At 45.7% G+C, this 14,341-nt stretch overlaps 1 protein-coding gene across 5 annotated transcripts in view; it reads left to right on the top strand.

Annotated features, from left to right (window-relative positions):
* Positions 1–14,341, top strand: part of ARFIP2 (ADP ribosylation factor interacting protein 2) — a 127,977-nt gene that overhangs the window by 32,094 nt on the left and 81,542 nt on the right. For all 5 annotated transcript variants that reach the window (XM_030199771.1, XM_030199769.1, XM_030199770.1 and 2 more), the window contains exon 3: positions 7,923–8,031. In XM_030199771.1, coding sequence (XP_030055631.1) covers positions 7,923–8,031 — 109 coding nt within the window. The remainder of the gene's footprint in view (positions 1–7,922; positions 8,032–14,341) is intronic.

Below are 14,341 nucleotides of genomic sequence, written 5' to 3'. Positions count from 1 at the left end.
TGGACTGCAGTCTCCATGTTTCAATAATTTAAAACTTGCTAAGGTATTAAGGATATTAGTCTAATATAAAAAAAGTCTTTAGGTTATATGGTATATTGTGTGATTTTTTTTGTGTGTGTGTGTGTTTTCTTCTTAGAAAGTAATGAAATGTAATTAAAACTCTGTAAGAGTACTCCTCCCTTGTTATCCTAATTAGAGTAACTGACTATAAATAAGAGTTGTGCTAGGGGTCTGTATCTGCCGTCTTCAATTTCTTAAAATCTATCACGTCTGTAAGCATAAACTTCTTCAATTTGCAGCCGTAGACGCCACTTATTGTTTTAGTGGATTGGCCACTGATGACAGACATTCACCAAGGGAACTGGTGGTGGTGGTGGAAGCCTTCCTGAGGAAAGAGTGGGTGCCATTACACCTCTTTCTCAATGATTGGCTAAAACAATAAGAGGAATAAAAACAGTTCCGGCCAAAACAATAAAAGGAAAGCAAGCTAACAGTGGCCAATAATGTCATCGCGTTCCTTCAGGAGTTGGGTGAATTGTGAATCAAGCCCAGGGACTGAGTTGGAGCAGTTTTTCTGTCAAATGCACAGGTAGACAAGCTTCAGTCACAGATGTATTTACTTGTATTAGGATGTATGGCAACTGTGGTGTGGGTGGTCCCTTGGGCAAGGCAATATATACGTACATTACAAGCGGACCTCCTAACCAGTTGGTCTCTGAGGGACAGGGACTACAAAGTGAGAATTACTCTATTAGACCTATCAAGTGCGAAGGGTTGGTTGTGCCCTCCCCTCAAGCATTCTAACTACCCATATGGTTCCCCAGAAATTGGGACAGGTATGCTATTAAATAGATAGAACCCAATTATTGAGTATTGCTTTGTTTTGTCCACCTCAATGTATGCAGATAACATTGATGTTATGACTTGAGGCTAGTTCACCAATAATTGTCCACTTTGTAGCATATGAACCCCTCAGTGTTCAACTGGAAATATGGAGCGAAGGAACCAGTAGCTTGGAAAACCCTGGCCCCAGTGACATCAGACAGAGTGAGTTGTACTTTTGGGATTTAGGCCTACTTCAGAATTTAGACAACTGGGTAGATGATCCATTTTCTTGGTCAACACCAAGCTGACTAGGTACTCACAGGGGGGATGCATGTGAATATCATTTCGCACACAGGTCTAATGGTGAAGGTGAGTGAAATTCTCCCTGTTTGGTTTATTAAAGCATTGGGACTCTTAATTAGCAATTGTTGATTCAAAGTACATTTTGATGATAAAGTGAGTACCTAGAAAAACCAGAAGACTGGATTGCGTCAGAGATTGGTGCTTTCTCCAGCACTTTTTAATTTTTACACTAATGATCTTCATTTGCTTCCGGTACCAAAACAATAATAAGATTGTGAGCGCACTAGGTACAGAAAATACCTGTATATAATGGGTAAACCGCTTTGATTGTACCACAGAAAGGTGGTATAACAACCCCACCACCATCATAACATCTTCATTCTCCATGCTTTTCCAGTATACTGATGATGTAATGTTAGCAACTTTTCCAATAGATGAGATATTCCACCTTGTTCTACCTTTTTGTATAAACCCACCTCCCCACTCCCCCCGTTTTCTATTTCTGTTGATGGCTCTCTCATTCTCCCTGTCTCCTCAGCTCGAAACCTTGGGGTCATCTTTGACTCTTCTCTCTCCTTCTCTGCTCATATCCAGCAAACCGCCAAGACCTGTCATTTCTTTCTGTACAACATGCATAAAATCCGCCCCTTTCTTTCTGAGCACTCTACCAAAACCCTCATCCACACCCTTGTCACCTCTCGTTTGGACTACTGCAATCTGTTTCTTGCTGGCCTCCCACTTAGTCACCTCTCCCCTCTCCAGTCGGTTCAAAACTCTGCTGCCCGTCTCGTCTTCCGCCAGGGACGCTTTACTCATACTACCCCTCTCCTCAAGTCGCTTCACTGGCTCCCTATCCGTTTTTGCATCCCGTTCAAACTTCTTCGACTAACCTATAAATGTACTCACTCTGCTGCTCCCCAGTATCTCTCCACACTCGTCCTTCCCTACACCCCTTCCTGTGCACTCCGTTCCCTGGATAAATCCTTCTTATCTGTTCCCTTCTCCGCTACTGCCAACTCCAGTCTTCGCTCCTTCTGTCTTGCTGCACCCTACGCCTGGAATAAACTTCCTGAGCCCCTACATCTTGCCCCATCTTTAACCATCTTTAAATCTAGATTGAAAGCCCACCTCTTTAACATTGCTTTTGACTCGTAACCACTTGTATCCACTCGCCTCCACCTACCCTCCTCTCCTCTTTCCTCTCTCCTCCACCTACCCTCCTCTCCTCTTTCCTTTACACATTAACTGATTTGTTTGCTTTATTTTTTGTCTACTAGATTGTAAGCTCTTTGAGCAGGGACTGTCTTTCTTCTATGTTTGTGCAGTGCTACGTACGCTTTGTAGCGCTATTGAAATGCTAAATAGTAGTAGTAGTAGTAGCTTTTCTGCCATCAGAACTTCATAGCCAGTTACAAGATGAGTGTTGATGAATAACAAATAGCCTGTTATTTTCTGAAAGCTTTGGTGTGTTCTGTAGGTAGCCCTGTGCTGTGAGACAGATTATTTAGCTCAAGGAGGGAAGGGCCACTGCTTCTGAAGAGAATCCCGAAGACAAAGGATGGGGTGGGAGAGGGTTTTCTAGAGTAAGATGTGAGAGACAGATTTATAGTTTATAAAAATTTGATGTACCACCTCTCATTAAAGAATATCGAGGTGGTTTACAATAAGATTAGTTAAAAATAAGAAAAGAACACCATTGTGTATAGGATAGAAAGAGATATAAAAGGTTGGGGGGGGGGGAGTCACAGTAGGGAGATATGAGTATGGAGTAGAGAACAGACAGCATATTAACCCATGGTGGCCCAACACATAGCTATGCTTGCACACCAGAAAAGGTTCCGTAAGGACTTCCAGAGCAGGACAGAACTTCATTGGTAAGTTATTTGCTGGGAAATATCTTAAAATTTGGGGAAAGGTAGAGTTAAATGGGTAATCTTGGTGTCTTTTTATTTTTAAGTTACCCTACTTATTTAGCAAGGGCAGATTAAGGAGTATGACTATTCTTATGTTCATCATCCCCAAATTCCTTTTTAAAAAGGTGCGTCTAGACTCTTAAGTCCTGCTCTGAGCTTTGTAGGTCCCTAAAGTGAAATCAATACAGAGTGCATTCCTAACACTTGGACGTTTTTCAGCCAAAATGAAACAAAACCATCCAGGACTACAACTAAGACTTTTTAAGCTAGACCTGTTTTTATAACGAAAAAGGCACAAAAGGGTGTCCTAAACGAACAGGTGATCACTGGAGGGAATCAGGGGTAACCCCCCAAACCCCCCCCCCCCCCCCAAGTGGTCACTGACCCCCTCCCACCCCCCACAAATGTGAATACAAATATGATTTAGCAACCTCTGACAGCCTCAGATGTTAGAGCCAGGTCTATTAGGGCAGCCTGCAGGTCCCTGGAGTAGTGTAGTGGTCAGTGCAGTGCACCGTGGAGTGGGGGACTCTGGTCCCGATCTCCCTCTACCTGTCACATTTGTGGTGGAAACTGTAAGCCCTCCAAAACTCACCAGAAACCCACTGTACCCACATATAGGTGCCCCTTCACCCATAAGGGCAATTGTGTAACACTGTGGCCAGTGGGTTTTGGGGGGCTCAGCAGACAAAATAAGGGAGCAATGGTGAGATGTGTACCTAGGAGCATGATTTTGAAGTCCGCTAGGGTGCCTCATTTATCTCCTGGAATGTCTGGGAGACCAGTCTACTAAAAATGCTGGCCCTTCCTACATCCCAATGGCTTGATTTTCTTCGTTTTTCACTTGGACTTTTTTTTTTTTTTTAATGGACCAAAAAAACAAAACATCCAAATTACAAAACCTTGTTAGAAACAGCATTTTCAAAAACAAAAGATACACATTTTTCTTATTGGCAAATGAACTACTTATTCAGATTTTGGACGTTTTTTTGTAAAACGTCTAAAGTCGGACCAGGGGCATAGCTAGAAAACAGATTTTGGGTGGGCCTAGGCAAGAAGTGGGTGGGCACCAAGTGTTCTCTCCCCCCCCCCCCCCCCCCCCCCCAAAAAAAAATATCTCAGCTGCCAAGAAAACGCTTCTTTCCACCTTAGCAGTCTAAAGCAGGCATGACTGAAAACTGAGAATGCACAGTTGCTGGTGTCGTAACATAGTAGATGACGGCAGAAAAAGACCTGCACGGTCCATCCAGTCTGCCCTACAAGATAAACTTACATGTGCTACTTTTTGTGTATACCTTACCTTGATTTGTATCTGTCATTTTCAGGGCACAGACCGTATAAGTCTGCCCAGCACTATCCCCGCCCCCCAACCACTCGCCCCGCCTCCCACCACCGGCTCTGGCACAGACCGTATAACTCTGCCCAGCACTATCCCTGCCTCCCACCACCGGCTGTGGCACAGACCGTATAAGTCTGCCCAGCACTATCCCCGCCCCCCAACCACTCGCCCCGCCTCCCACCACCGGCTCTGGCACAGACCGTATAACTCTGCTCAGCACTATCCCCGCCTCCCAACCACCAGCCCCACCTCCAACCACCGGCTCTGGCACAGACCGTATAAGTCTGCCCAGCACTATCCCCGCCTCCCAACCACCAGCCCCGCCTCCCACCATCTGCTCTGGCACAGACCGTATAAGTCTGCCCAGCACTATCCCCGCCTCCCAACCACCAGCAACCACCAGCTCTGGCACAGACCGTATAAGTCTGCCCAGCACTATCCCCGCCTCCCACCATCGGCTCTGGCACAGACCGTATAAGTCTGCCCAGCACTATCCCCGCCTCCCACCATCGGCTCTGGCACAGACCGTATAAGCCTGCCCAGCACTATCCCTGCCTCCCAACCACCAGCCCCGCCTCCCACCACCGGCTCTTGCACAGACCGTATAAGTCTGCCCAGCACTATCCCCGCCTCCCAACCACCAGCCCCGCCTCCCACCACCGGCTCTGGCACAGACCGTATAAGTCTGCCCAGCACTATCCCCGCCTCCCACCACCGGCTCTGGCACAGACCGTATAAGTCTGCCCAGCACTATCCCCGCCTCCCTCAGTGTTTTCATTACCATCAGGGGAAGTCTTCAGCTGGCAGAGCTTGGGATCCCCACCAGTTACCGCTAAACATGTGCTACTGTTGGGTGGGCCTGAGCCCTAAGTGGGTGTGCCCTGGCCCACCCAGGCCCACCCGTGGCTACGCCACTGAGTCGGACTTAGATGTCATATTGAAAATACCCCTCCACGTCTTTCACACTTACACGATGTGCATTAGTTGCTTTAGAGCATTACCATGAAAGAAGATTTCCAGTGTAGGTATGATCTAACATTCTGCTTAGTAAAGGCCAAGACAAAGCAATTGTTTAATTTTTCTGCTATTACCTGTCCTCCTTGAGCACTCCTTTTACCCATTGGTCGTCTAGCGATAGAAGCATTGTAGACGTTTTTCTTCAGGTATACTTATGTTCGTTTTATGTTTATTATTAATAGCTTGCCTTTATCCAAGGCAGGGAACACATCAACATACATAATTAAAACATTCACATCAAAAAATATTAACATCTACATACAAATAGCCGTCTCTTGCTCTCCCCCTTCCCCCACTCCACGCACCACACAGACACCAAGCTCTTGTTCCCTCCTCCCCCGTGCACCACAGAGACACCCAGCTCTTGCTTCTCCCTCCTCCCCAATGCACCACGCTTCTCCCCCTCCCCTCATGGCACTCAGACACTCAGGTCTTGCTTCCTTCCCCACTGTGCACCACACAGTGACCAAGATTTTGCTCCTTCCTGCTCCCCCCCCCCCCCAAGCACACAGCTTCTCCTCCCATGATGCACACACCCAGCTCTCATTCCCCCTCCCCCCCCCAGGCCCAAACACACATACTTGCTTGCAAACACTCTTCTCCCACCCCAGCACTGGTCTGAAACGGAAGGAAAGAAGCAGCAACTGCGAGTCAGACCAGAGCTTTTCCCCTCTGCTGCTTTGGTGCTAAATGCAACGTTTGAATCACATGGTTCAAATGTTGCATTCAAAAGAGGAAGCTCTGTTTGCTGACACTCTCCTTCTATTTCAGACCAGCGTTGGAGTGAGAGAGAGGTTCTTGCATGCATGTGTGTGTGCTTTCCTTTCAGAAGTGGCTCTTTGGGGGAGTGGGATGGGGATGGTAGAGAGGAGAAAGGCATAGAAAGTCTGCTGCCAATACCAACTGCTTTCCAGCGCTCAAAGCTGCGCAAAATCTAGGTGCCAGGTCAGATTTTTTTAAGATGCCATGGAGACCTGGCACTTGCAGTTTGTCACACTCTGAGTTACACAATGAAAATACAATAAGTACATAAGTATTGCCATACTGGGACAGACCAAAGGTCCATCAAGCCCAGCATTCTGTTTCCAAGTGGCCAATTCAGGTCACAAATACCTGGCAAGATCCCAAAAAAGTACAATACATTTTATGCTGCTTATCCCAGAAATAAGCAGTGGATTTTCCCCATTTTAATAATGGTCTATGGACTTTTCCTTTAGGAAGCCGTCCAAACCTTTTTTAAACCCCACTAAGCTAACCACCTTTAGCACATTCTCTGGCAATGAATTCCATTGTTTAATTACATGTTGAGTGAAGAAATATTTTCTCGGATTTGTTTTAAATTTATTACTTTGTAGCTTCATTCTATGCCCCCTAGTCCTAGTATTTCTGGAAAAAGTAAACAAACGATTCACGTTTACCTGTTCCACTCCACTCATTATTTTATAGACCTCTATCATATCTCCCCTCAGACATCTTTTTTTCCAAGCTGAAGCGTTATTGTAATCTTCTACAGACATTTTATATAAAGTTCTATTTGGGTTGGTTCCTTCTTATTTTTATGACCACTTCAGAATAGTGGAAGTTAAGAATTATAGGTAAGGAAATGACATTTTTTAATCTTTTCCCATCACCTAAGGGCATTTAAAGATTGAAAAATTTTGAGTACCTTTTGGCTTATCAGGCTGCTAATTTTGGGAAAGACATTTCAATGGTAATTAGGTTGTCTGGTTCTTACAGGGAATTTTGATCAAATGTTAAAAACATTTTTATTTTGAAATTATGTTTTAACTCCGTCATAATTTTGATTATTTGTTAAGATCTTTTAAATATTATTTCATTTTATGTTATTTTTTTTTGTAGTTCCTGGTTTTGTCCAGTTTCTTTTTTTTTGTGAACCATTCTGAACTGTAAGGTTTGAGCGGGTTATAAGTTTTGTAATAACTAGATCTGAATAACTTCTGGTGCTACTTATTTCTATAGCGTTACTAGATATACACAGCACTGTACACTAATTATCTATGAGGCAGTCCCTGCTCGATAGAGCTTAATCTATTCAAGACAGACAAACAGGAGAAATAAGGGATCAGGGAATTACTTATTGCAGGAATGATTAAAAAGGACGAATAGGATTTAAAAGCAGCCTCAGAAAGGTGGGCTTTTAGTCTAGATTTGAATACAGCCAGAGACTGAGCTTGATGTACTGACTTAGGGAGTCTGTTCCAGTCATATGGTGCAGTGGAGGAGAAGAGTACAGAAAAGAAAGACTTGCCTGATATACGGAGTTCTTGGGGAGGGGGTGGGTGGGAGAGATCCACCCTTTCATTTTAATTCCATTTGTCTCCTGACACCCAGGTTTGTGAGATGCCTGTTGTATCTAACGCTGAACTTACTATCTCAATGATTGGGGTTAATAGTAGTCTGTTTGTCCCTTCTAGATAATGGTGGCCTTTTGTCCCCTTTTGTGACCTCTAAACCCCTCAATTGATTAATACCTGCATCTTGCTGTGTTGTTGTTGTTTTTCCAGGATCTGCAGCAGGTGATGGTATCTGGTCCAAACCTGAATGAAACCAGCATAGTTTCTGGTGGTTATGGGGGCACAACAGAAGGGATCATACCTACTAGCTCAATTAAAGGTAATTGATGATATCTGATATGGTCACACCATAAGGAGTTTCCCAGACAGACGTGTGCTTTTCTTCGTGTCTAGTATAGTGCTGTAATGAGCTAATGTTAACATCTCTAAAACCTTATGCTTCAAGCACCTGCTCTATCGCTCCCTGTTGCTACTGTGTTCTGCCAGCAGCCCTTGGCATTCCCTTCTGTGTGCTATTCCTGCCCTCTTACCCCTCAAACATCTGCTGTTCCAGCCCCACTCTGTGACTGTGTACTGTGCCAGGCTTCCCTCTCTATTCCAATGCCAGGTTCCCTCCCCTTTATCCATTTGTTTTGTGCCATGCGCCCATGCTAATTTATCCTTTGCTGTAACCCTGTACTATGCTTAGTCTTTCTCCGTATTTGGCCTGCTTTCCCCTTCCCCGTAACTCTATGCCTTACCAGCATTTTCCAGTATATGTCCATAACAGACCAGGTTTCCCACCTTATTCATTTGCAATGCCAGATACCCCACTCTGTAATTCCATGCTTTCTTTTCTAGTGACTGCTCCACATCCTTCCAGCATGTCACTTATTGGTGTAGTGAAATTGGAATAACTTTATAGCTATGTTGAAGACTTATGGATAGTTGAGGAACTGATAGCATTCTTCTGCACTGGCTTCCTGGGGCAGATTCAGTCTTGATGCTCAGAATCTATCAACACTTTGAGCACCTGTTCACAGACCCACTGCAGGAGAAAAAGACATACAGACATATCAGGAGCAGCTATTAGCCTACGATATTGCCATCTAAAGCTCTATGAAATGGCATGTTAGCGTATTTACCCTAGGGGACATGGGAGACAAGGGAAGGTACTTCAAAGGGATAAGTAATGCACAAGAAGCAAGCATTTTGTCAGTGGAAATGTTGATACGAGGGTAACCAAAGTATGCTAAATGAATTTGTAAAGATATTTTATTACTTACAGATATACAGTGCCAAGATCTTTCAGGATGGGAAATCATTTTTTACGTGTCCTTGGTCAAGTAGGTTCAGTTACATCAGAAATGATACTGGTGACGATGGATTTGCAGTCCTCGTATTCTAACATTCCCCAGGCAGCAGCCTTACAGATAGTGTTCGACACATTACAGAAGAGATCATCGTTGATGCGCGTCCCTACCACTTTTTTGATGGAAGTGGCCCAGTTGGTTCTTTTAAAAAATTATTTTTTGTTTGAATCCAGGTATTATGTTCATCATCATGGGGTCGCGATGGGAACAGCAGCGGCACCCAGTATTGCTAATTTGTATGTCAGTGCATTTGAAGAAAAACATCTTTATAAAGTCCGAATGGTTTCAACTTGTCAAAATTTGGCATTGATTTATTGATGATGTCTTTCTTTTGAACGGCATCTCAGAGCACTTTACATCAGTTTGTGACATGGTTGAATACTTTAGATAATAATCTTAAATTCACGATGCAAAGTAGTAGGGAAAGTATATCATTTTTAGATATCTGGGTATACAAACATAATCAAGAGATTGCAGTTACATTATTTAGACAATCTACTGATCGAAATTCTCTGCTGCAATATAAGAGTCATCACCCATATCGTATGAAAGAGTCTCTTCCAATTGGGCAGTTCTTACGTCTAAGACGTATTTGTTCTTCAGATGCCACATTTCGTTAACAATCTATGGTGCTGACCAATCGTTTGTTAGAGAGAGGTTATCCTGAACGAACCATTCGTCAAGCATACAAAAGGGCATGGTTTGCTCATCGCCCATTATTGTTGCAAGAAAAACCAGCTGATACACTGGATAAGTTCGTTTGTTTTCTTACATACACAGACTTGGCACCTCAGATTGCGCAAATTATTAACCAACATTGGGATATTCTGTCTTTGAAAGCACCTTTCTTACAGCGACCTTGTAAAGCGTATAAGAGAGGTCAAAATTTACGGGACAAATTGGTGCATACTAACCTGCTTATAATCGAAAGAGAAAAACGCCTATATTGCGACCCAAATCGGGAGATGGGTGTCTTTCTCCCGTGGGCGCCCAAATCGGTATAATCGAAAGCCGATTTGGGGCGTTTCCAACTGCAGTCCATCGCGGAAACGGGTAAAGTTGACGGGGGCGTGTCGGAGGCATGATGAAGGCGGAACTGGGGCGTGGTTATCAGCTGAGGAGAGATGGGCATCTTTAGCTGATAATCGAAAAAAAAAAGGTGTTTTTACTGCGATTTTCGGTCACTTTTTTGGACCCTTTTTTTTTTCATGAACAGGTCCCAAAAAAGTGCCCCAACTGCCCAGATGACCACCGGAGGGAATCGGGGATGACCTCCCCGGACTCCCCCAGTGGTCACTAACCCTCTCCCACCAAAAAAAACCCACTTTAAAAACTTTTTTTCCAGCCTGTATGCCAGCCTCAAATGCCGTACCCACCTCCATGACAGCAGAATGTGTTCTATCCTGTGACAGCCTTTCCCTGGTTCCAATGTGGCTCTCGGGTGAGTGTGACACCTTTTCTGTTATTCGCACTGCAGAGTCACATCAGCAATGCATTGTGGTGGGTGTAGGGTATTGGGCTCCGTAATTCCACTAGCTTGTGGCAAATGCTCACGATGTTGGTAGTTGGTAGGCTGTACTCCCATGGTGCTTTTCCCCCTGCTAACTGGGTCAGAGGGTGTCCAGTTTTGTTTCCGGTAGTCCATAAGGTAGTGGCCATTTTTGTAAGCCAGTTTTAGATCCCTTTCATATGTTAGCCACGTTATAGAACTTAGTTCTTACCTTGAATGTGGCTGAAAGAGGGCATTGTACAGCTTTCTGCCAGCTCTGACCTACTGCTAATCTCAGTACCAGGGAGACTCTTTGCCAGTGGGGCACAACCTGTGATCTGCAGTTAACTGTGAGTAAGCTGCTTATTCCAATAAAGGACGTTTTTGGAGAGATTAGTCTTTAGGTGTCAACTGGTGTGCCAAGGTTATACAGCAGCAACAAGTCCTAGAGGCCTGCATGTATGCAGGTCCCTGGAGCACTTTTAGTGGGTACCGCAGTGCACTTCAGGCAGGCGGACCCAGGCCCATCCCCCCCCTACCTGTAACACTTGTGCTGGTAAATGGGAGGTCTCCAAAACCCACTGTACCCACATGTAGGTGCCCCCTTCACCCCTAAGAGCTAATTTATTCCAGATTCCAAAAGGTCCCTGAATCAAAGGGGGACTCCTCCGTATAATCTCTCCTAGCATCTGTTTGGGTAACCAAGGTATTGCCTGTAGCGGGAAAGGTCCCCTGCTCCAGTTTTGTCCATAATTTCTCTCCTCCTTGTAGCCAGGTTGCTAGGATTCTAAGGTGAGCTGCATGATAGTATTACAGAAGAGAGGGAACTCCCATACCTCCTCGCTCCCTCGCCTGGTACACCACCTCCCTACGTACTGTAGGGTGAGATAAATAATACCTAGGGCAACAGGTACCCACAGATTACTTATACCAAGATTCCCTGATGCATAAGTCTGCCTAACAGACTCGCTAGCTCTGTCTAGGGTGAGATACAGGAATCTTGCTTCTGGCACCTCTCCAGGTGTTGGTGTGTAGAGTAAAAAGAAAGACACAGCTGATAGATAGATATATATATTAGCTTTATTATGGATAAGAAAATAGAAATACTCTGCGCTAGCTTATGCAATAAAAATATCCCTTACTGATATGAGCACTACCGAAAATATATTGTCTAAACTACACTCTGATTATCCTGAGACTAAGTACGGTAATGATTAGAACAGTACAAATGATAACCTAATAATCCTTATGAAACTTATCACATCTTATGCAAAATACACATTAGCAGCTTTTCCTGACCAAGAGCTGACATAAACCAGTCGTACTTAGATAAAACCACTGCCTAACCCCAGACCAGGAAATATATCACTGTGATCTTACCACGCTGTCGTGATGACGGCTTCAGATAAGACCGGAGCAGAATCTCCCCAGACGCTATTTTAGCTGTCCGTGTCTTATGTAGTGCAGGTCTTTATCAGCCCACGTAGGTTCCCGTCAGTCCTTTGGTTATCAGAGCCAATATCTCTGCCACAGGTATTTGCACCAGGATGCAGGTCACGAGGTTGGTATCATACAAAGTCTCTGGCTCCCCCGAGCCTTGCTGGATTTCTCAGGTCCTCTTACCAGTTGCCCCTCTTCCAAGGGTCTCCGACTCACTAACTTACTTCTGTTCCCGCTTTCCCCATACCTCTCCGTCAGGTGACGGTAGGAACCAATCATGATCTTGTCCAGTTCAGTACTACTACTACTACTACTTAACATTTCTAGAGCGCTACTAGGGTTACGCAGCGCTGTACAATTTAACAAGAGAGACAGTCCCTGCTCAAAGAGCTTACAATCTAATAGACAAGTGAACGGTCGGTCCGATAGGGGCAGTCAAATTGGGGCAGTCTGGATTCACTGAACGGTAAGGGTTAGGTGCCGAACGCAGCATTGAAGAGGTGGGCTTTAAGCAAAGACTTGAAGACGGGCAGGGAGGGGGCTTGGCGTAAGGGTTCAGGAAGGTTGTTCCAAGCATAGGGTGAGGCGAGGCAGAATGAGCGGAGCCTGGAGTTGGCGGTGGTGGAGAAGGGTACTGAGAGGAGGGATTTATCCTGTGAACGGAGGTTACGGGCGGGAACGTAAGGGGAGATGAGGGTAGAGAGGTAGTGAGGGGCAGCAGACTGAGTGCATTTGTAGGTAAGAAGGAGAAGCTTGAATTGAATGCGGTATCTGATCGGAAGCCAGTGAAGTGACCTGAGGAGAGGGGTGATATGAGTATATCGGTTCTGGCGGAATATGAGACGTGCAGCAGAGTTCTGAACAGACTGAAGGGGGGATAGATGGCTAAGTGGGAGGCCGGTGAGGAGTAAGTTGCAGTAGTCCAGGCGAGAGGTAATGAGAGCGTGGACGAGAGTTCGGGTGGTGTGTTCAGAGAGGAAAGGGCGAATTTTGCTGATGTTAAAGAGGAAGAAGCGACAGGTCTTGGCTATCTGCTGGATATGCGCAGAGAAGGAGAGAGAGGAGTCAAAGATGACTCCGAGGTTGCGGGCAGATGAGACGGGGAGGATGAGGGTGTTATCAACTGAGATAGAAAGTGGAGGAAGAGGAGAAGTGGGTTTTGGTGGAAAGACGATAAGCTCGGTCTTGGACATGTTCAGTTTCAGGTGGCGGTTGGACATCCAGGCAGCAATGTCGGATAAGCAGGCCGATACCTTTGCCTGGGTCTCCGCGGTGATGTCTGGTGTGGAGAGATACAGTTGGGTGTCATCAGCATAGAGATGATACTGGAAACCATGAGATGAGATCAGGGAGCCCAGGGAAGAGGTGTAGATTGAGAAGAGAAGGGGTCCAAGGACCGATCCCTGGGGAACACCAACAGATAAGGGGATGGGGGTGGAGGAAGATCCATGAGAGTGAACTTTGAAGGTGCGGTGGGAGAGATAGGAGGAGAACCAGGAGAGGACAGAGCCCTGGAACCCAAATGAGGACAGTGTGGCAAGAAGTAAGTCATGATTGACAGTGTCAAAAGCGGCGGATAGATCCAGGAGGATGAGGATGGAGTAGTGGCCTCTGGATTTGGCAAGGAACAGGTCATTACAGACTTTAGAAAGTGCTGTTTCTGTCGAGTGAAGAGGGCGAAAACCGGATTGAAGCGGATCAAGGATGGCATGAGAGGAGAGAAAATCAAGGCAGCGGCTGTGGACTGCGCGCTCAAGTGTCTTGGAGAGGAAGGGTAGGAGGGAGATGGGGTGGTAGTTGGAGGGACAGGTAGGGTCTAGTGATGGTTTTTTGAGGAGTGGCGTGACTACAGCATGCTTGAAGGTGTCGGGGACAGTTGCAGTGGAGAGAGAGAGGTTGAGGATATGACAGATGGAGGGGGTGATAGTAGGAGAGATGGTGTTAAGTAAGTTGGTGGGGATGGGATCAGAGGAACAAGTGGTGCATTTTGAGGAGGAAAGAAGGCGGGCGGTTTCCTCCTCGGAGATATCAGGAAAGGAGGAGAAGGAGGTCTGGGTTGGTTGGTTGAGGGAGAGGGTTGAAGGGTGAAGAGGAGGAGGTGGCTTGGTAGTGAACTCAAGGTTGATCTTTTGCACCTTGTCGCGGAAGTAGTCAGCCAGTGATTGAGGAGAGAGTGACGGGGGGGTGGGAGCGGAGGGCACTTTGAGGAGGGAGTTAAGGGTGGCGAAGAGACGACGAGGGCAAGAAGAGTTCTTTGTTTTGTGACCTTGGAGAATGGTAACTTCTGGAGCCATGTCTGCCTCCCTACTCCGTTCTCAGGGTGATAGAAGGGGGTGTTTAGAACACAG

Source organism: Microcaecilia unicolor, chromosome 4 (genome assembly GCF_901765095.1).
Source record: "Microcaecilia unicolor chromosome 4, aMicUni1.1, whole genome shotgun sequence".
NCBI classification, from domain to species: Eukaryota; Metazoa; Chordata; class Amphibia; order Gymnophiona; family Siphonopidae; genus Microcaecilia; species Microcaecilia unicolor.
This window is presented reverse-complemented; position numbering and strand designations above follow the sequence as displayed.